This window comes from Protomyctophum bolini, assembly GCF_963924005.1.
Source record: "Protomyctophum bolini genome assembly, chromosome: 16".
Lineage (NCBI taxonomy): Eukaryota > Metazoa > Chordata > Actinopteri > Myctophiformes > Myctophidae > Protomyctophum > Protomyctophum bolini.
The window spans coordinates 3775579-3799057 of NC_137877.1; the positions used below are offsets into that span (position 1 = coordinate 3775579).

General features: G+C 43.7%; 2 protein-coding genes across 2 annotated transcripts in view; one reads left to right on the forward strand and one right to left on the reverse strand.

Moving 5' to 3' along the window:
• Positions 1 to 23479, reverse strand: part of LOC308331078 (frizzled-7-like) — a 456379-nt gene that overhangs the window by 420758 nt on the left and 12142 nt on the right. The gene's annotated exons all lie outside the window — the stretch shown is intronic.
• The window catches only part of lrp1bb (low density lipoprotein receptor-related protein 1Bb), a 634358-nt gene continuing 627530 nt past the window's right edge, over positions 16652 to 23479 (forward strand). The window contains exon 1 of the mRNA XM_080786185.1: positions 16652 to 16953. Coding sequence (XP_080642311.1) covers positions 16860 to 16953 — 94 coding nt within the window. The 5' untranslated portion in view covers positions 16652 to 16859. The remainder of the gene's footprint in view (positions 16954 to 23479) is intronic.

Below are 23479 nucleotides of genomic sequence, written 5' to 3' on the forward strand. Positions count from 1 at the left end.
CGTATGAATCTGATCTCAGGTCAGAATGGGGTTAATATCCTAGTTTGTTGTTGTTGTTGTTTGTTTTTTTTCTTCCGTCAAGCACACAGCAGCCACCGGTCAAATCTCATCAACGCTTTAGTTAATTACATTAAGATCCAATTAAAAGCTGTCATGCTGTCCCGACCATGGTTATAGTCGGGGGGGCTCTGTGTGGAGGCCGGCCCGGGGTGAAGGTGCTTCCGGAAAGGTCGTCTGACTCACCCCCCCCCCCCCCCCCCCCCCACCACCACCACCCCAACCCCCCTCCCCTCTCCCCCGCGGCTCCGCCTACCCACGCCTCTTAAATCTCAATCAGGGAGGCGAAGTGCGGCGATAACTCATTAGCCAGGTATCCAGCCGATTTCTCTCTCTCCCCCCTCTCTCTCTCTCTCTCTCTCTCTCTCTCTCTCCCCCTCTCTCTCTCCCCCTCTCTCTCTCCTCCTCTCTCTCCCTCTCCCTCTCTCTCCCCCTCTCTCTCTCCCCTCTCTCTCTCCTCCTCTCTCTCCCTCTCCTCTCTCTCTCCCCCTCTCTCTCTCCTCCTCCCTCCCCTCTCTCTCTCTCTCTCTCTCTCTCTCTCTCTCTCTCTCTCTCCCCCTCTCTCTCTCCCACCCCTCTCTCTCTCTGCTCGCCCCCACTCCAGTCAGTACCTGGAAGGTGTGGGGCGGAGCGGCGGAGCGGAGCTGCCAGCCCCTCGCCCCTCCCCGTCCTCCCTGCTCTTCTGGTTCCCATGGCCACGTACTCCACTTCTCGCTTTGACCTCTGCCAATCTGTGGAGAGGGGGAGAGAGAGGGAGGGAGGGGGAGAGAGAGAGAGAGAGAGAGACGTGCGTGCATGTCATCTGTAATAAGTCTACAGTGCCAATGTGTGCTCATGTAATCTGTGTATGCATATATATATATTTTTATCCATATGTATGTCGCCGTGCATGATGTGTGCGTTTACTAGGCAGTCAAGCACCACCACTGTACCCCCCCCCCCCCCCCCCCCCCGGTGAGGTGAGGTGTGGGGTGGGGGGGGTGGGGGGCTGAGATTACTGAGGTCATTATTGAGTGGGAGTGGGATTGACTCCAGCTGAGTGTAATGGCTTCAGCCACATCACTCTCTACACCATCAGGGGGTCTTCAACGTCGCTCAGGCCAAAGACCCCTTACTGTAGAGAGAGAGAGATATTATATATAATAAGAGAGAGAGAGAGAGAGAGAGAGAGAGAGAGAGAGATAATATGAGAGAGAGGTAGAGAGAGCACCCACTACATTGTATGACATGAAAATTGTGTTGTGCAGATTAAACATTGTCATCGATTTCATATAGATGGCTTCATATAGACTTGAAGTTCATTATTGAGTTGGAGTGGGAGTGGGATTGACTCCAGCTGAGAGTAATGCCTGCAGCCACATCACTCTCTACAGCAGTAGAGAGAGAGAGTGGGGTCTCAGGGGGTCTACAGGGGGTCTTCAACGTCTTTCAGGCCAAGTTGCGGTTACCTCCTGACCTATAGCTGGCCCCCCGACATGGAAATATAAATTGCATATTGCTATATAGAGACATACATTTCCTATTCATCCACATATGCACATACGTGCATTTTCGAATTGACATATTGGTTGTTCAGTTTGACCCACCAGTTTTGGAGATATGGCTTATTGAGTATAATGCGTCTAGCAGAGAAACAGCGAGTTGAGAAAACAGGCTTGAAAAGGTTCACTTCTGTGGTCTCTAACATTACACCTAGCTACACGTTTAAGCATTTATTTAATATTTACATGTCTTCTGTGGGCTCGCCTCTAACATTACACCTAGCTACATGTTTAAGCATTTATTTCATATTTACATGTCCTCTGTGGTCTCTAACATTACACCTATAGCTACATGTTTAAGCATTTATTTCATATTTATATGTCCTCTGTGGTCTCTAACATTACACCTATAGCTACAGTACATGTTTAAGCATTTATTTCATGTTTACATGTCTTCTGTGGTCTCTAACATTACACCTATAGCTACATGTTTAAGCATTTATTTCATATTTACATGTCCTCTGTGGTCTCTAACATTACACCTATAGCTACAGTACATGTTTAAGCATTTATTTCATATTTACATGTCTTCTGTGGTCTCTAACATTACACCTAGCTACATGTTTAAGCATTTATTTCATATTTACATGTCTTCTGTGGTCTCTAACATTACACCTAGCTACATGTTTAAGCATTTATTTCATATTTACATGTATTCTGTGGTCTCTAACATTACACCTATAGCTACATGTTTAAGCATTTATTTCATATTTACATGTCTTCTGTACACCTAGCTACATGTTTAAGCATTTATTTCATATTTACATGTCTTCTGTGGTCTCTAACATTAACACCTAGCTACATGTTTAAGCATTTATTTCATATTTACATGTCTTCTGTGGTCTCCAACATTACACCTAGCTACATGTTTAAGCATTTATTTCATATTTACATGTATTCTGTGGTCTCTAACATTAACACCTAGCTACATGTTTAAGCATTTATTTCATATTTACATGTCTTCTGTGGTCTCTAACATTACACCTATAGCTACATGTTTAAGCATTTATTTCATATTTACATGTCTTCTGTGGTCTCTAACATTAACACCTAGCTACATGTTTAAGCATTTATTTCATATTTACATGTCTTCTGTGGTCTCTAACATTAACACCTAGCTACATGTTTAAGCATTTATTTCATATCTACATGTCTTCTGTGGTCTCTAACATTACACCTAGCTACATGTTTAAGCATTTATTTCATATTTACATGTCTTCTGTGGTCTCTAACATTACACCTGCACATGTTTAAGCATTTATTTCATATTTACATATGACACTTATTTCAGACATGCTCTAGTATGTGAAGAGTCTTGCCTGTGCCTTGTTATGTGTTGGATTCATGCTAATGTATATTTTCAGAGGTTTAACTTGTAACTACTTAAACCCTCAACACCAAAGTGAACGTAACCGTCGGCTCTGTGCTTGTTGGTCTGCCCTTTTTGTCTTGATGTATATATTTTACCATACAGGAGAGAATTGTGCACACAGACGAGATGAAGTTCCATGATGTTTATTTCAGAGTAGGAACAGCTTACAGCGTATAGCTTATAGGCTCACGCCAGCCAGCAGAGTCTCCACAAGGCTTGCGCCTCCGACTGACTCAGTGATAGTATTCTGGGTCACCTTTTAAACATTTTACATTGTGTTGGGTGTCGACATGTGGTGCATATTATTAGTAGCAAAGCCTTTGATCAATCAGTCTGTCCCTTCGGGTCAACAAACTCCTTTTGTTATGCCAATAGCCACCGGAATTCGGCTCCTAGCTTCTCCTGAGAAGGAAGACACCCTAGGTGACCACAGCTGCATCACCAAAATAGGTCCACGTTAGCATGTAAATTACACAATTGACACAAGGCATTGCGACATTGTATAATTATGGAATCCCATATTCTTCAGTCTTTTCCCCTCCAAACCAAACCTCTTTCCAGAAAATAGCAGATCGACAAGCTCAAACACACCACACTATATGAGGCGTTGTGTGCTTGTAGATCTGCTGTTTTTATCTTTCGTTTCTTTCTCAAATGACACCTCTGCCTTGGTGTTTTTACATTTAATTTTACTCTGGAAGACGAGGCTCCATAATCACCCAAGTACACATAAATGATCCTTTCTGTTGTTCCATTTGTCTTTTTCTTCCCCCTGTTGTATTCATGCAGTTCCATGTTAATGTATTCATGCATGTTAATGTATGCAGTGAATGTGAAAGTGATGTTGCTTTGAGCAGCATTTAATTTGAACCAGAAGCCACCGTGTTCCCCTATAGATGGCAGTAGTGAGTTACACATCAGAGCACACATACCATTCCTGGAGAGAGAGAGTGTGTGTGTGTGTGTGTGTGTGTGTGTGTGTGTGTGTGTGTGTGTGTGTGTGTGTGTGTGTGTGTGTGTGTGTGTGTGTGTGTGTGTGTGTGTGTGTGTGTGTGTGTGTGTGTGTGTGTGTGTGTGTGTGTGTGTGTGTGTGTGTGTGTGTGTGTGTGCGCACATACGTGCCTGTGCTACCTTGATGGTGAGACAATATGTCACCATATTTAGAAGAAAATCTAACTAAAATGAAATTGAAAACAAGCTAGAAATATCATATTGTTCCCTATACTTATAACAATAAATCATGGTTGCTCTTTCTGCATTGGATACGTTCAAATATTTTTATTCCATTCAAGCCCTCCCCCCCCCCCCCCCCCCCCCTGTGAAATCAGAGAAGTATAATTAACTCGAAATTGCTTTGGGTTTTTCAAACAACTTTGCACTGGAGTGCTGGATTTGGCAACACAGGGCTACTGTATGTGTGTGTGTGTGTGTGTGTGTGTGTGTGTGTGTGTGTGTGTGTGTGTGTGTGAATTATATGTAGAATGTGCATTTCCTTGTTCCCCACACACACACACACACACACACACACACACACACACACACACACGCACCCGCACACACACGCATAAGCAGCTGAGAACACATGCAGCCCTCTCAGAGATTCGGATGTGATAAATGATGCTCATTGTGTTAAAACAGCAACCTGTCCGTGGAACACATTCTGTCATATCGTGTGTGTGTGTGTGTGTGTGTGCGTGTGTGTGTGTGTGTGTGTGTGCATGTGTGTCACACAAACATAACGCTTGTAAATTAACTATTTCTTGCTATATTGTTGAAATTGTTTTGTTGGTGAAACTGCATACATGCCGGAGCGCCCATTTCTCAGCCTTATCTTGGTATGATTGGAGTTCATCTATCTGTCTGTGTCTCAGAGGAGGGCCTGTGTGTGTGTGTGTGTGTGTGTGTGTGTGTGTGTGTGTGTGTGTGTGTGTCTGTGTCTCAGAGGAGGGCCAGTGTGTGTGTGTGTGTGTGTGTGTGTGTGTGTGTGTGTGTGTGTGTGTGTGTGTGTGTGTGTCTCAGAGGAGGGCCAGTGTGTGTGTGTGTGTGTGTGTGTGTCTCCGAGGAGGGCCAGTGTGTGTGTGTGTCTGTCTCAGAGGAGGGCCAGTGTGTGTGTGTGTGTGTGTGTGTGTGTGTGTGTGTGTGTGTGTGTGTGTGTGTGTGTGTGTGTGTCTCAGAGGAGGGCCAGTGTGTGTGTGTGTGTGTGTGTGTGTCTCCGAGGAGGGCCAGTGTGTGTGTGTGTCTGTCTCAGAGGAGGGCCAGTGTGGACAGTTCCAATCCAAGCTCATCGAAAAAACCCATCATAATAACTGCACGGTAGGCAGGTTTACAGGTGAACTGTATAGTGTCCGCACTGCCCTCATCCGAGACACAGTGTACAGTATACCATCATATAATGAGCATCTGTGAGGACCAATTATACAGTATATGAAGAATGGGTGAAGTGGCCCTTTAGGTTTGTGTGTGTGTGTGTGTGTGTGTGTGTGTGTGTGTTTTATAAATGGTGAACCTGAATGAAAAGTATTAACAAGAGCTTTTAAAGGGACACTACACCCTTTTCGCGAAAAAATATATTTGGGGGTGTAATATATATATATTTTTTTTAAATATTTTTTGCAGTGAGCCCAGTGTGTCTGATGTCATGGACACTGGGCTCACTTACTTCCTGGACTACATGTTGTCTCAGTAAGACAGCCCCCCCCCCCCCCCCCTCCCCCTATCCTACCTAGGAGGAGCAGTGCACTGAAGCATTATGGGAATTGTAGTCCAGGAAGGAAGTGAGCCCAGAGTCCATGACATCATAGACACTGCATGAAATCTAAATTATCTAAAACCACATATTACACACACACACACACACACACACAGACCCCTAGATCTTCTAAACGTCATTAAACTATTTCAGCGTCACCTTGTGGTCACCAGTTTAGGCTTTGAGTGCCAATTCCCCCATTATAAAGAAAGAAAGAATTTGTAATTATATTATGCATGTAATGTGCATGTCATCACCTGTACACCAGATTAGAGGAGTTTTCAAAATATGGATGACATTTTTTGAATTCCCAAGGGAAGACGTCTTGTCGTCCGTGCCATCCGGTACTTGATTGGCAATTAGACGTCTAGACGTTTATGGCTACCAAACAGTTTTAAAGGTAGAGTAAGTGATTTCACTTAATTCAAATATCACTTATTTTCTTTGTTTTGTTGTGATAATCCTCTCTACTATAGAGTGTACTGACCATATAAGGAGTTCCTCCCTGTCCCCAGTTAACCCCTGGGGGTCAAAAAACCTTAGGTTTCGTTTTTGACTCTCTATCCTGATTGGACGAAGGCTTATAGGTCCCACAGCCAAAAAACGAAACCTAAGGTTTTTTTTTAGTGAAATCACTTACTCTACCTTTAACATATTGTTTTGGGTCCCTTTAACTAAATAACAACTACACTCAATGTGGATCCATTGGAACACATGTTCCACCTTTTTCTTTCTTCTCTCCTCCATTTTACTGTAAAGAATATTCCGTGTACGTGTTTCCACCCGGCAGAGATACTGTACTGCAGATGAATCAGAGCTATAATGAAAGCAAGGAAGAAGCTCCGGTTTGGTATAGAGGAGGATTTACTCACAGCGAGAAGCAGAAAAAAAGCATCCAGGGGTTTGTTTACGGGTCGCCTCTTCCGAATCAATTTGAAGCGTGTTTATCCACACGGCTTGTCATGCAGCCACTACACTAACCCATTTTGCGCGGGAACCCCTTTTGGTGTCGGCATCATGTTATGCTTTAGCTATTTGAAAAATAGCAGATCTACAAGCTCATAGCGCGCCACCGAGTGGCGCGCTACGAGCTTGTAGGTCTGCTATTTTTTGAAAAATCGAAGAGCGACTGACATAGAAGACATTTTTTTAGAATCTGATCTCAGGTCAGAATGGAAAACTGTCAGGATGTAGAAGACACTTTTAGAATCTGATCTCAGGTCAGAATGGGCTAAACAAATAGGCTGACGGCGGCAGCATGCACGTGTTGGCGTGCGCGCACATGCACACACTGAACACATGAACTGCATAGTATGTACACTCAGGGATGCATGCACGTAAAAATGTGGCTGCATCTCATTCTCTACGTCGTCCTCAGACGAGCCCTCCATCGGCGTCTCCAGGCTAATATGGTATTCGTTTCGCGTTTCGGGTTCTTGGAAAACGCCCCACAGCCAATGCGTTAGTATTACTGAGGTTAGGTTTAGGTATGCTTTACTGAGGTTAGGTTTAGGTATAGTTTTACTGAGGTTAATGTTAGGGTTAGGTTTAGGTGTAGTTTTACTGAGATTAGGGTTAGGTTTAGGTATTATATAGGGGAAAGGAACTGGTTGGAATAACGTGTTCCTTCCACACGCTACGTCCAACCAGGGAAACTCCCCCCTGTCAGGTGAAAAGGAGCAACTTGGACACTCAGGCATGAAGGAAGCATGAGTTAAGTACAACCTTCAACATATAGTTTTAGCTTTGTTATACCAGCATCAATATTTAATGAATTATATCATGTTGGAGCAGAAACCTCTTTAGTCTCATCTCCATATTTAAAGTTACACCTGTGGACATAATGAGGTCTTAGAGGTTTCCACCTCTAGACTATATATTATGCAAGTCACATTCTCACAGGACGTCACCTTACCGGTAGTGATGCACCGAATATTCGGCCGCAGAAAATATTCGGCAGAAAATGGCTAAAAATGCATTTTCAGCCTATTCGGTTTCGGCCCGAATAGGCAGAAAATATATCACCGAATAGTGTATGCAATTAATGCATTCAAAAGAGCTGAATATATGTTTTATGGACCCATAATAGTGATTAATATTTAAGTTAAGTTTTGCCATAACCATTTATTTTGCCATAAATCAGGTAGCTTTAAGGTACGGCCGTGACAGCAATGGTAGGAAAAAAGATGTATAATATTAATCATATTCGGATATTCGGTTTTCGGCCAACTGTTTCCTATATTCGGTATTCGTTTTCGGCCAAGAATTTCCCTTTCGGTGCATCCCTACTTACCGGTGTGAATATGTGCAAAGCAACCTCACGTCGTGCATTGTTTTAAAGCCAAGAGTTGTTTGAGGTGACAAAGAGAGACAAAGAGATGTTTCATTTGCTGAGATGGCGATAATAATAAACCTGTGGCATCATCATCCCCTCCTATTTCCAAATGACAAATTGTCATTGGGGATATAGAGGTTATGTCTTGTTATTGCCTTATTACAGATAATTGGGACATTTTTAAGTATTCAAGGACATCATTTTAAAACTCACATTAATGACACAACCACTGTTCTATAATTATACTGAGCAGAACGTCCCTTCATGGGCCAATAAATAACATCCGCAATCGTTCACATCAAAGGCGACACATTTTTTGGTGAAGACAGAGGACTGTTTCTTTTCCATGGCAAAGAGTCACGATTGGACAATTTGGATTGTCCCGCCTTCTCTTCTGCACACGGGACCAGGGCCGTGTGCACACTTAGATATCAAAAGGGGGCTTCAGCCCGTGCCCTTTTACGCGTCTGTAATTTAAACAACTGCCCTTTTCCAGACCACGAATGCAGCGTTTACTACATAGTGAAATAAATGCAAAATGCCATGCCGGAAGGAAGGCAGCATTCAGGATATTATTTTTTTTCCCCCGAAGTCTCCTGAAACTTGAACGCAGCATTTTTGCATTGAACTAATTTGTTTTCGAAATTCATGTGACGTTACACCGACCGCATCTCCAGTAGGTAAAGACTGCAGGGTTTGCGCCCCCAAAAATATCCGATCTACAAGCTCACAACACGTTGCGCTGCGGCGCGTTGTGAGCTTGACTTACTTTGACTTATTCCTTTAGGCTCCGCCATCGGATTCTGTTTTGAGCAGTTTTCTTCAGCTGGGCCCACGATAATCCGGTCGTCTTTGCCTCACTGTCTCCACTGATCTTCTCCAGGTCTGTTTTGGCCTCCCCACTTTTCTTTTGCCCCGTGGGTTCCAGTCCAGTGCCCTGTGTGGGTTCCAGTCCAGTGCCCTGTGGGTTCCAGTGAGTCCAGTGCTTGCCTAGTGATGTTGTCAGTAGGTTTTCGGAGGGTATATGTCCGACCAATCCACCCCCACTTTCTCTTCTTCACATCGGTTTGTTTTCTCCAACAGGCATGGGATTTGAGATTTTATCGGGCCTGCACCTGATGTTCAGAATGCGCCTTATAGTGAGCTTGTAGATCTGCTATTTTCGATATTTTGGGGCCAAAAGTGCTCCTCTTATGCAGGGATTCCAGCCCCTATACCTCTCCAACACGTGCCTGCATGGGATCAACGTACAGCAAAAAACCCATTGTTATTTCACTCGGCATGTGATTCATGTGCACTTTCTCCACTGCACACCACAGCGTTATCATCAGCACATCGCGCTCTCCCCCCCCGCCCTATACCCCCCTCCCCCCTCACCTTTAGCCCCTAATTAGCAACAGCCGTCCACCTGAGCACCAAGCACGTCAGCTTAACGCGAGGCCCTTATGCAAATAATGAGTGCTGCGAGGGCTCGCACCTGTCAATAAGGGTGATGCTCAGCATGCTACCGAGCTTACGGTATAGCCTCGCTCTGAGCCCGTCGTAGCCTTCGTATAGCCGTGTGTGTGTCATAGCCGTGTGTGTGTCAGAGTATAGCCGTGTGTGTGTCAGAGTATAGCCGTGTGTGTGTCAGAGTATAGCCGTGTGTGTGTCAGAGTATAGCCGTGTGTGTGTCAGAGTATAGCCGTGTGTGTGTCAGAGAGAGGGAGAGAGAGAGAGTGGAACAACAACCCAGCAGTCAGTGGGTGTTGAAGAGAAGAACCATGAGGCTTTTACTGAGGGATGGGCAGTTATAAGCCGACTGCACGCCACGGGGCTTTAACCCATTTTGGACGGGAACCCCCTTTTGTTGGTGTTTTTAAGTTAACGTATACTGTAAGCATTTAGCTGTTGAAAAATAGCAGATCTACAAGCTCGTAGCGCGGCACCGAGTGCCGTGCTACGAGCTTGTAGGTCTGCTATTTTTGAGAAATCGCGAAAATGTGGGCGCAAATCTTTGAATATATAATATTATTTCAGAACGTTTTTATAACTCAAATCTTTGCTTCTATAGGGGGGCCCTAGAACTACATTTTTTCAGATGGGGGTCGGTGGCCAAATGCTGATTTTTTTGGGGTCCTGCTTGACATGAAAATGTTGACATTAGAAACTGGAGGTTATTGTTCAGAAAACTGTCATGATTTATAGAATCGTCCTCAGGACTAAATGGGTTAAAGGGGGCTGCCACATCCATTGTGTGTCACTCACACGCATTACGGGTCCTGACATACAAGATTGGATGGGAGCCTGTCATGGCTGTCGCCTAGACACGCACGCTGACGCGCCAGACGCAAACACACACACACACACACACACACACACGCACACACACACGCATGCACACACTCTCTCACACACACCCCACATGACCTATGGCCTGGTCGATGGCGCTGTCATGTGGTTCGGAGTGATGCGCGGTGTGTAGTTTTCTTCGGCGCCTGTGACCTTGGCGCGGCCCCTAAACCCCTGAGAGTGACGTGAGTGATGGCACCGCCGTTACTCCGTGCCAGTTTTCTCACTGCTTGGAACCCGCCAGCTTCAGTCGATACACTCCTCCTCCTCCTCGTCCTCCTCTCCCCCTTTTTAACCCATTTTGGACTGATGTCGATTAAAAAAGAAAAGGCTTCTAAATCCTAATAGTTTTCTGAAAACCCCATGTTTCTGTGTCAGTGGGTGCTCGACCTTTTTCATGTCAAGGACTCCCAACATTATCTCTATTGGGCCACCGAACCCCCATCTCAAAATACGTAGTTTCCGGGAGCAAATATTTTAGTTAAACATGTTCGCTCTGAAATATATATTCAAAGATTTGCACCACATTTTCACAACTTTTCAAAAATAGCAGACCTACAAGCTCAGTGGGTGCTCAACCTTTTCCATGTCAAGGACCCCCAGAATTATCTCTATTGGGCCACGGACCCCCATCTCAAAATATGTAGTTCCAGGGACCCCCCCCCCCCAGAAGCAAATATTTTAGTTAAAAATGTTCGCTCTGAAATATATATTCAAAGATTTGCAACCACATTTTCACAACTTTTCCAAAATAGCAGACCTACTGTACAAGATCGAGTGGCGCGCTATGAGCTTGTAGATCTGCTATTTTTCAACAGCTAAAGTATAACGTAACACTTACATATAAAACACCAAAAAGGGGGTTCTCCCGTCCAGAATGGATTAAAGTGCAACAACAAACATCCCTTTCCCGAAATTAGCAGCTCCTCCGTTGGCCCCGGTGACCCTGTCACAGTCACACACCGACACCGGCGGGCTCATTATCGGCCTAATAGCGCTGTCTCTCGTGGTTTTACCACCAGAACCTCATCCCCATAGCTCAGCATTCTGGCCCAGGCCAGCTTAGCTTCAGCCCCACGACGGTGTGACCCTCCCTCCCAAGTCACAAGCAATTTGGGCCGGGGAACGATGGAATAAGCACAATAATATGCTCTCTCTCTCTCTCTCTCCGAATCAAGGATGACTATGGTTTTGTTTCTGTGTGTTGACAGCCGGCTATTAGACATGTGTCTAAAAATGCGATAAGAAACTGCTTTAAACACTATATATAGGGGCAGCGGTGGCCGAACGGTTTGCGGAGCGGTCTTGATATCGGAAGGTCGCTAGTTCGTATCCCCGGACCGGCACGTTAAAATGACCACCGCTGAAGAGCCCTTGGACAAGGCATTGAACCCCCTACCATGAAATGTTCTATGAGCAGGGCCTGGCTGTAAACAAGTTCTTGAGCTTAGTCCAGTTACCCTGGGTAAACATGGTACCTTTCCTTTCCTTAGTCCAGTTACCCTGGGTAAACATAGTAACTTTGCTTTAAATGCTCAGTGGGCTATTTAGTCAACAACCCCCAGTGGACCCCAATATTTTACCATTTACCAACATGGAAAGATTTGTGTTGAAAAGTTTACAAAAAAGTAGGCTACTGAAAATGCACTTTTTCTCCTTTTTCTTTTCAAACCCTACTATAAGCCTACCCTGGGGCCATGGATGTGGTTTTGAAACATTCTCATGTCGAGGACCCCTGGGGACCCCCGGGCCCCAAATTAATATGTATTTGGCCGCAGACTCACCATATGAGAATAGTCTAAGCTGCCGTAGATGATTTGTGTTATTTTTAGCAAGTGGGCCCACAATTAATTGGCAAAAACACACCAATTGTATTGGTAATAATAATAACATCAATGTTGAAAACAATAATGTAAACAAAAATATTTCAAAAAAATCTGGATGGAACAGAGCCGTAAAGTACAGTACTCAAGAACTGTACTTAAGTACAATTTTTATTTTTATTGTATCTTTCTTCAGTATTTACAATACTTTTACTTCTACCCCAATTCATCTCAGAGGAAAATATTGTATTTTTAGCAGATTAGCAGATCTAAAAGCTCACAATGCGTCTCAACGCATTGTGAGCTTGTATAAAGGCTATTTTCAAACAGATTTTGTATACATTTTGAAGTTGTGTTATGTTCCATTCTTTATTTATTCCCTCACAAAAAAACATGCAGTAATCCTGGTCCCTAAACTACCTTCCCCTGGCCAGCCGGGGCGCCTGATGGAGGGGAAAGGAACTGGTCTTTGAATATATAATTATTCTTTCAGAGCGAATGTTTTTAACTCAAATATTTTCTTCTGGGAGGTGGTCCCTCCCTGGAACTACTCAGATGGCGATCCGCGGCCAAATACACATCATTCTGGGGGTCCTTGACATGAAAAAGGTTGAGCACCACTGACATAGAAACTTTTAGAAAACAGTTTAGAAGCCTTTTTTTTAATCTGCATCAGGTTCTACATGGGTTAAAGGACAACTCCAGACTAAATAACACATTTTCCAACGTACTTGCCATGCGGGTCTGTTTTGTAGAAATTAAGAAAAAGGTGGAATGTCCGCAACACGATATAATGGTTCTGCCCACCGTCGTTTTTATACTAAATACAACAACGTTTCGCCCCTCCAGAACCCCTCCGAAGCGTTGCCCTCCGGGCTTTCTCAACTTGAGAAAGCCCGAAGGGGTGGAACGTTGAAATAAAAAAGACGGGGAGCAGAACTATATCGTGTTCGGACATTCCACTTTTTAATTTCTTTGGGTCCAGCACCGTATTCTGAAACCGGGATACTGCATATCGTTGTCCTTCTTTACATCTGTTCTGTAGAAATGCCACATGAGCCACAGTCTTTTTTTGGGTGGGGGGGGGTTAGCGCTCGGCATAACACGCCAATCAAAGTGACTTTACTGGCCAATCACAGCGTGTCTTTCCCGGGACTTGGCTGAACACACGAGAGCATAACATCTGTTTGGCAGACGGTGAACGGTGGCTGTCGTGGGACGACCGAGGCGTGGATCCGTGTGTAATGTGACAACTGATAACAGATTGAACAAAAAGTTATAATAATAATTAAAATGAACGCAACAAATAGATGCATATAGATAGCATAGCTGTGTTGTTTTCGTCGACTAAAACCAAGACGATTTTTTTAGCTTTTTTCACTGACAAAAACTACTAAATGAAAGCTATAAGCTATGATGACTAAAACTAAGACTAAACAGATAAAAACTAGAGTAAAATTTTAGGAAGGGACAAGTGGACAAGAAATCCCATAAGTAAAAATAGTACTAAACACATTTAGTACTATATTTCCACCTTCACCGTAATCATATAGCCTATAGAGCGCCCCTTTCATAACGACGCCAGGCCCAGGAAATTAATCCCAATTAATTTTCCCTCATAGACATTTCAAAACGTATTTATTTAAAGACCTTATATGCGTCGTACAAAGCCAACTCGAGTCGTGACTAATCATGACAACAAACACAAAGTATTTTGGACCAAACCAAATAATTACAAAGAATAAAAACAACAACAAAAAAGTGGTGTTCTCCGCCGTTTCTTTTCTTCTTTCTTATTATTTGTTCGGCCCACAAAATTGTGTTTGTTGTCATGATTTGTCACAACTCCAGTTGGCTTTGTATACGACGCTTAAAAGGTCTTAAAATAAATACTTTTTGGAAATGTCTATGAGGAAAATGAACGGGGAATCATCTTGGTAAAAAGTTAAGTAAACACATTTCGTACTATTTTCACCGTAATCGTATAGCCTATAGCAGGGGTGCCCAAAAGGTAGATTGCGATCTACCAGTAGATCAGGCTGTGCAGGTAGATCACATGACATGCTGTCCATATTTAATAAAAAAATATATTGAAGAAAAGAAAAAAAAACATTTCTCCCCCTCCATTTCCATTTGTCTTATACTGTACAGAATGTAACACCAACTCTGCTATTCCGAAGCCCCCTCAGGTACATATTTAAACTATTTTCAGCGATGGTATGATAATTGATTTGGTGGCTATGATCTTGCCGAGCTGGTCATTTTGAAAGTATACAGATCTGAAGTCAAAAAGTGTGGGCACCCCTATTTAAGTGTGTGTGTGTCAGTGTGTGTTTGTGTCAGTGTGTGTGTAACAACACCTACTGTATAGTCCTATACTGTATAACACAACGATGAGCCAAAGAAATGCCGGCTTGGCTTCTTCTCAGGCCCCTTTTCCACCGGTTGGTTCCCAGTGGGAACCGGTTCAGTTCTTTTTGGTTTTTAGTCCATGAGCCAGAGCTCCAAAATTGAAACGTTAATTATGAATTGAGTGGAGCAAAACCATACCTATATTAGATTGTTATCACCATGAAACTTCCCCAATTGAGAAGATATTGTATTACAAATTTTACATTTTTAAATATATTATATTATTAACTATGTAGGACAATATGCAAAATAATCGAAAATATGAAAAAGCTACTACTGTAGAAGGCTTATCATGTATTAATTTACTTGTATTGATCCTATAAACAATTTAATATAGGGTATAGTATAGTTTGCCCACCAATTTTGGAGCTCTGGTTCATGGACTAATAACCAAAAAGAACTGAACTGGTTCCCACTGGGAACCAACCGGTGGAAAAGGGGCCTCAGTGTCTTCAGTGAGTGTACTGAGAGAGTCTTGGGTCGTGGAGGGATATAGACTATCGTAGCTGCAGGCTGTCTTTGCATGGCCAAGCAGCGCATGCGGCCTGTTTACTCACCCACATCCACAAATTAGATTCCTACCAGATAGTACTCTATCTGGCTGCATATTGCACACCAGATATGACTAACCCATTCTGAACGGGGAATCATCATGTTATGCTTTAGCTATTGAAAAATAGCAGATCTACAAGCTCATAGCGCGCCACCGAGTGGCGCGCTACGAGCTTGTAGGTCTGCTATTTTTTGAAAAATCGAAGAACGACTGACATTTTTAGAATCTGATCTCAGGTCAGAATGGGTTAATCAGACCAGTGTGTAGTCCAGTAGAAACCTCGTATGAATCTGATCTCAGGTCAGAATGGGCTAATAGCCCCGTAGTATTTTATTTTGCAGGGGAGGGAAAGAAAGGTTTTGATGTTCAAAGCAGCAAATATCAATGAGAAATAGTATAGCCTATAGTCTATACACATATTAATATATACATTACTGCCGCGGTGCGTTGTTTAATATTTATTTTGTGGTTTGCTGAGGGTCATGAAATAAATAAACAGAAATCATGAATAAAGGCTATAATATGGCATGGTCATCCAGGGACAGTCTCGTCACGTGTTTGGATTTTTTATTTTTTTAAAGCTTAATATTAGAATAATTTCTCCTCATGGTGCTTATTTGGTTAATACTTATTTCTGGTAGTAGGCTGCTTGTGTGTGTGTGTGTGTGTGTGTGTGTGTGTGTGTGTGTGTGTGTGTGTGTGTGTGTGTGTGTGTGTGTGTGTGCCCGCGCATGTGTGTGACATAGTTTTATGAAACAAGCAGCATAATATTGTGTGTCGGCCTGAAATGTCTTGTTTAATAAATTTAGGCCTGTTTCATAAATGTCAACCCAAAAAAAGGTTGGGTTGGAAACGTCTTATAGAATCACCCGATATATCCCTATTGCTCAGATCACTGCATATTCATCAATACGGATCTATCACCTTGATCACATTTATCACTGGAAATAAAAGGGATGAAAGACGCTTAGCCATCCTACCCCCCCTCCCTCCCTCTCTCCCTCTCTCTCTCTCATTGCTCTCTGTCTCTCTCCCCTCCCTCCAATTTTCTCTCTCTCTTTCTCTCTATTGCTCTCTGCCTCTCTCTCCCCTCCCTCCCTCCAATTCTCTCTTTCTCTCTCTCTATTGCTCTCTGCCTCTCTCTCCCCTCCCTCCCCTCCTCCCTCCCTTTATCATTCTCTTTTTCTCCCTCATTGCTCTAACTGTGTCCCTCTCCCTCGCTCTCTCTCTCTCGCTCTCTCTCTCTCTCTCTCTCTCGGTCTCCCGGATAGCTCCGTCCGGCGCGGCACACCTACAGCCCTCTCCCACAGCACGGCGCAGCGCAGGGAGCAGCAGTGTGAATGTTCCGGAGGAGCGACGGAGGAGGACTGGGAGTCGAACAGTGGGAGTAGCAGCAGAGCCACCAGCCAGGGGAGCAGAGGACGAGAGGAGCCAGCCAGTGCAGGGTTCGGTTCCGCGCCGGTGGTGCTGGTGACTGGTCGTGTTCTTCTGCGAACCGGTTTCACTTGACATCACTTGAATAATAACGGCGGCCCCTCGTACTCTAAACGGAGGAGGAAGTGGAGGGGGACTGAGAGAGAGAGAGAGAGGCTCAGCCGGACCGGCGTGCCGTGAGGAGGGGGAGAATTAAAGTGCTGCCGCCGTGGCTCCAACCAGCCCGCCCGCCGCTGGAGAGTCTCCGCAACCATGTCCGACTTTATCATCGCCTTTATGATGCTCACCGTCTCGGGATTATTTTGGTGCGTTGAGCCGCTGACCGCCGCTTCGGACGCGGAGAAAGGTAAGGATGAAACCCACCGTTAAACCAAACGGCTCCTCTCTCTCTCTCTCTCTCTCTCTTTCTCTCTCTCTCTCTGTGTCTGTCTGTCGGAGATGTGCGCAGTGCCAGTGTGAATACTGCGTGTGTGTGTGAGAGTGCGTTCAAACTTGGCACCGTGGCCGTCAGTGACAGATAATGGTCTCATTGGTCTGGGTCTGCTTAATTACTAATACCTGCAGCAAATTGTTATGTGGTTTTTTTCCCCGTCGTTGCTGGGTTGAATTCCTCCATCCTTTTGGTGTCCTGCATGATGTAGCCTTTTTGACAAAGTCTACCTGCTGGCAGTGCAAACGCTGTGTACGGTCGGGCTTTCGGTTTCGGATAAGAACCAAAATGATGCCACACACACAAAAGGCGAGCCTATTGCAAATACATTTTTACGGCTATACTGTCTGCACTTTACCTGTGTTTCTTTCTGGTCTATAACAAATCCCTTTTTTTGATAAGCTGCGATAATTAAGACCACGTTGAAATGATACCGAGTAGCCTTAATATAACATTAATGTGCTCCGAGTCCTAATCAATGCTTTGACACGTTGAACTTGTGCCGACACGTTACATGCGCAGCTGATCATTATTGCTACTGATTGCAGCCAATTCCCAGTGTTCTATTGAGGCTTAATCTGGGGCTGCGTGGCTATATAAGAGAAACTGCAGGAACAATTCGAATCGCATCGCACTGGAATGGAATGGAATATATACAGTAATGCAGCAGGTGAAATCCTAAATGTGCGGCGCTCTCTCTCTCTCTCTCTCGTTCTCTCTCTCTCTCTCTCGTTCTCTCTCTCTCTCGTTCTCTCTCGTTATGCTGCTCAGCTGCCCCATGGCAGCATTCATTCCACATTACTGTAAATGTATACGATATGATTGCAAAGATATGTTGTATAGACGCCGGTCTATGAAAGCGCATGAGTCCCAACTCCAAGTAGCTATTACAGTATAGCCTACAGTTGTATTATAACTCGCGTCAGTCTGTCTGTACTAGGCTGCTATATTATAGTCCCATGCTAGACAGCGGTGTGTCTAAAGTGGTGTAGCCGCCGCCGGTTCTCTCTGACGGGCCAGTTATCTAATTGACAGGACGGCAGTCAGTGAGCCCCATCATCCAGTCTATGCATGCATACTAGCCAACTATACACACACACACACACACACACACACACACACACACACACACACACACACACACACACACACACACAGCGAGGGGCTGCAGCCTAATTGCGAGGCTGCTGGTGTGTGTGCGAGACTGTGTGGATGTGGACACAACAGGGAGCTCATTAAACGGCAACATATTGGCTTTATGTTTGCTTGTTTCTTTATGCTTTTTCTTTTTTTTCCTTTTACATTTGAATGGTATAGTAGCTATAGTAGGCTCTACTGTATATGTTTAGCTAAATTATGTATCAGATGGCTGATCATCCAATCGATTTTTCTTTTTTAATGTGCAGAACTGTATGGAGGGTGAACTATATATACAGCTAGAGTTGGCATGCTTCTTATAGGATGGGTAACAGGACACACATTTCACCGGCTTTTATAGGCCTGCTCATGCAAATAAACACTACAAAGTGAAGAACCCTGCACCCAAGGATTATTGGGGACTATTTCATTATAATTCTTTGTAGTTTTTTAGTAGGCTAATCTGTTTTTTTTAATTAATATTAGAATGTGATGATACATATATAGCTATATAGGCTAGTGTCCTATACTCGCCTGTACTCTAAATGAGAACATATCATTATGAAAGAGAATGCCTTTTTGCTGTATTACGATGGACCGTCTACAGCTGTGCTTTACAGTTAATATCACTGAGCTTGTCTGCTTAAGTATAGCTAAACCATCACAAGTTTTACAACTCACCAAAAAACGGTGGGATTTCATATGGGGGTCATTTAATGAGATCAGTGCAGATTTGCAAAGAAACATTTTCAGTCTTGGAATCTTTTGTGTGTTGCTTTAAGCCCTGTAATTGTATTAGTATACTTTTAGTATGCTGTAGTTAAAGTATAGGTATACCGTACTTATGTATGGTATTGTAGTATTAGCATATAACAATAGAAAAATGCTGACTGATATACAGTATACAGGCCTTTTCTTTATAGCAGCGCTCACTGTACAGCTCTGTTGTTGTCTTGAGTGAAAGTGGAGATTCATTTTCTGCTTGAAATGGATTGGTTCACTTCTTCCTTTAATGGTATATGTGTGTCATGTGCTCTCCGCCCACACACACACACACACACACACACACACACAATATACAGACTCACACATATACCAGCAGTGTTTTTTCCTGTTCTCGTACTACAAATGCAATCTGTGCGTCCGATACTCGGCCTCAGATTCATCCTTCCTCCTCCACGACTCTCCTGGATGAAAGATGAAAGAGGATGCCATCCTCAGCATCGTTCAGATTCAGAAACAAACAGACCAAAACACCAAAACACAACATACCATTTCAATAATAACAACAACCCCCAAACAAACAGCGATCCTTTGTGTTTAGTCTAATTAGTGTACGATTGATTTTCTCGTGCTGTGTTGGTGCTGTGCTGTGTTGGTGTTGTGTTGTGTTGTGTTGTGTTGTGTTGTGTTGTGTTTGCGCTGCGTTTGCGTTGTGCTGCGCTGTGCACAGAGTTGTTGTTGTTGGCGAACGATGGCCCAAACGGTGAGGCCGTGGGCTTCGTCCACCCGCACGACTTTGACACATTTCCAGAGCTCACATGCAGGTTAGGATTTTCGCATCTCATTGAAATGCCTCCCTTGTTTGTTTGATTTATTATTTTTGGCTTATTTTTTTTCCCCTATCTTTCGCCCCCCCTCTCTCACTTTGAGCCGGTGTGATGACCAGTGTGTGTGAGGTGACCGGTGTGGGGGGGAATTAAACAACTTCAGTGCATTGTGCACAATGCAGGCACAATTTGTAGGCACAATGCAAGGAATAAATGCATTCGCCATGTATCCGAAGGAAGTCTGATCCAATCACTTTTAGATTTCTCCAGTTTAATCCTGAGTTTAAGTTTCGTAGTGTTCAAGATCTGATTTTAGGCATGTTTAAGCCTCCAGGAAAATCCGTGTTGAGGTTCTTAATCCACTGTTTTCCATTAAAACGTCTTTGTCCTAAAACTGTCCAGTTAGGATTGTGTTGAAGTCCTGCAGCGCATTTTAGAGCTTCAATGCCGTGAGCCATGAAATGTTGCACAGATCTTGTGGTTGTCTTTTTGGCATTGTTAATATTGTATCTGTGTCGTCCCAGCAGTTGTCACATCACATGGTGTAATATGGAGACGTTGAGGGAGGGGAGCAGGCTTGACATATTTATTTATTTATTTATTTATCATGCTTATCTCTTTAGTTTATTTTTTATTTTATCACATATCTTAACCCATTCTGACCGTGAACCCGTTTTGGTGTTAGCACTATGTTATGCTTTAGCTATTGAAAAATAGCAGATCTACAAGCTCATAGCGCGCCACCGAGTGGCGCGCTATGAGCTTGTAGGTCTGCTATTTTTTGAAAAATCTAAGAACGACTGACATTTTTAGAATCTGATCTCAGGTCAGAATGGGTTCATCAGACCAGTGTGTGTCCGCAGTGGAAACCTCGTATGAATCTGATCTCAGGTCAGATTGGGTTAAAACGGTGACCGCAACACTGTATACTGTAGATAAGCATCGTTGTCCGGCAGAACACGTGGCCCAAGGTTGGGTGAAATGTAGCCTATATGTATTTATAAAGTCTGTTACTGTATATACTGTGTATAGGTTCCAGTTTTCCAGACCTGACCTTTACCACTAATATACAGGGAGGGGAGGCTGCCTTAGAAGCTAATTGAGTGAGATAACAGGGGATAAGCTGTGTGTGTGTGTGTGTGTGTGTGTGTGTGTGTGACTGTGTGTGAGACTGTGTGTGTGTGTGTGTGTGTGTGTTTTGATGGATATGGACTGGAGAAACCATTCTCCTGTCTTTGACCTCTGTCGCCCTTCACAGGTGAACGTTGAAAATAGATTTAATTTTCTATTCCCATTATGTCATCGAGGAGATTTACTTTACTTCGGATATAATATTCAAGATGCACTATAATATAAAACCACGTTTGTTTCTTCTTCTCTGCCAACAAATAGACAAATATTGCCCATGCATTCTAAAATAACAAGACAACAGTGTTGAATTCAAATACATTTAAATTCAGATAATCTCAGAATATGAATAGAATTGACCATTTGAGTGCTTTCATCCACAATCATTTAAATGTTATAACTTAACCCATTCTGGGCAGGAACCCTTTTTGGCATTATGTTATGCTTTAGCTATGGAAAAATAGATCTACAAGCTCATAGCGCTACGAGCTTGTAGGTCTGCTATTTTTGATAAATCGAAGAATGACTGACATAGAAACATAGCTTTTTCAGAAGACTGTCTGATCTCAGGTCAAAATGGGCTAAAGCTTTCACGTGGCAAAGGGATGTGAAATTGGAGGCTATTGATTGAAGGAAATACACTAATTCTTCTCTCTAATTTTATCTCACATCTTGTCGGCCCCTTTTTTTTACTGTAATCTTTGGGGGTGACTTTAATTTGTACTGTAGGACACCCGTGTTACAACAGGGGGCGCCATCCACCATGCATGTAGTGACATGTCCGAATCCTTCCTTACTGTCTGTTACTAAAAATACAAATAAAACCGCTCAGTCTGTTCATCGTTGCCATGGCACCTTTATAGCTCTAATGAATGGCCTGTAAAAAGAAGGAAATAGCTTTCTGAATTAGATACCAGATATGACAAATTGCAAGCAAATGCCACTTGTGTAAAACACTTACCTCCTGAATCCAACCCAACAAATCAAATTTTCGTTGTGATTACTCAAAGACCTTCCATTCATCCACGATTTACCCATAAATTGGGGTGCATGCCTAACATGAAGGGTTCTTCCAGGGACAGTGAAGGGGCTTTTCCAGGGGCAGTGTCTAGGATATTAAACTAACTGTTGACCCTTATCCCAGGGACAGTGAAGCGGCTTTCCAGGGGCAGTGTCTGGATATTAAACTAACTGTTGACCCTTATCCCAGGGACAGTGAAGGGGGCTTTCCAGGGGCAGTGTCTAGATATTAAACTAACTGTTGACCCTTATCCCAGGGACAGTGAAGGGGGTTTTCCAGGGTACAGTGTCTAGGATATTAAACTAACTGTTGACCCTTATCCCAGGGACAGTGAAGGGGGCTTTCCAGGGGGCAGTGTCTGGGATATTAAACTAACTGTTGACCCTTATCCCAGGGACAGTGAAGGGGGCTTTCCAGGGTACAGTGTCTGGGATATTAAACTAACTGTTGACCCTTATCCCAGGGACAGTGAAGGGGGCTTTCCAGGGTACAGTGTCTGGGATATTAAACTAACTGTTGACCCTTCCAGGGACAGTGTTTGGATATTAAACTAACTGTTGACCCTTATCCCAGGGACAGTGAAGGGGGCTTTCCAGGGGCAGTGTCTGGATATTAAACCAACTGTTGACCCTTATCCCAGGGACAGTGAAGGGGGTTTTCCAGGGTCAGTGTCTGGATATTAAACTAACTGTTGACCCTTATCCCAGGGACAGTGAAGGGGGCTTTCCAGGGTACAGTGTCTAGGATATTAAACTAACTGTTGACCCTTATCCCAGGTTGGGCAGGGACAGTGAAGGGGCTTTCCAGGGTACAGTGTCTAGGATATTAAACTAAACTGTTGACCCTTATCCCAGGTTGGGGCTGAAAAACCTGTTGTTTTCATAGCTGGATCACATCTTATATACGTCTGGAAAGCATTAATGTCAAATCAGCCCTCCTGACCTCCTGTTTGCTATCCGGGGTCTCTCTCCTCATATAGCTGGACTCCTCCCTGGCCCGCATCCTGTCCTGTTCTGACACACGGGGGGGAAAAAAAGGGTCCACCTCAGCATTTGGAGACCCCCCACCCCCCCACCCCTTTTCCACCTGGCCCTTTTAAGTCCCCCCGGCCGTTCTGTCTACACCTTGTGGTTCGATGAAACCACCAAGCAAACATTCCATTGCACCCTAGAGTCCGACGGCCAAGAGTGCAAAGACGGGGTGGTTGAGAGTGTGCGACTCGCTGAAAGGTAACGCGCAGTGTTGATTTCGTTGACTAAAACTAAGACGGAAAATGTTCGTCGTCGACTACCTTTTTTCGCTGACGAAAACTAAATGGAAACTAAATGAAAACGAATCAATGATGACTAAAACTATAAGACTAAATATATTGACAATTTCGTCAACAAATTAAAACTAGACTAAAATGTTAGGAAGGGACTAGTGTGTACAAGAGATCCGGTATAAGTCATTTTACACTTGGCCGATCTACAAGCTCACAACGCGTCGCGCTGCGACACGTTGTGAGCTTGTAGATCTGCTATTTTCAGCAAGTGTAAAAAACGGCCATTACAATGGCATCAGCAGCCCACCAAAATACATTTTGTTTTCCGACTAAATCAACCGT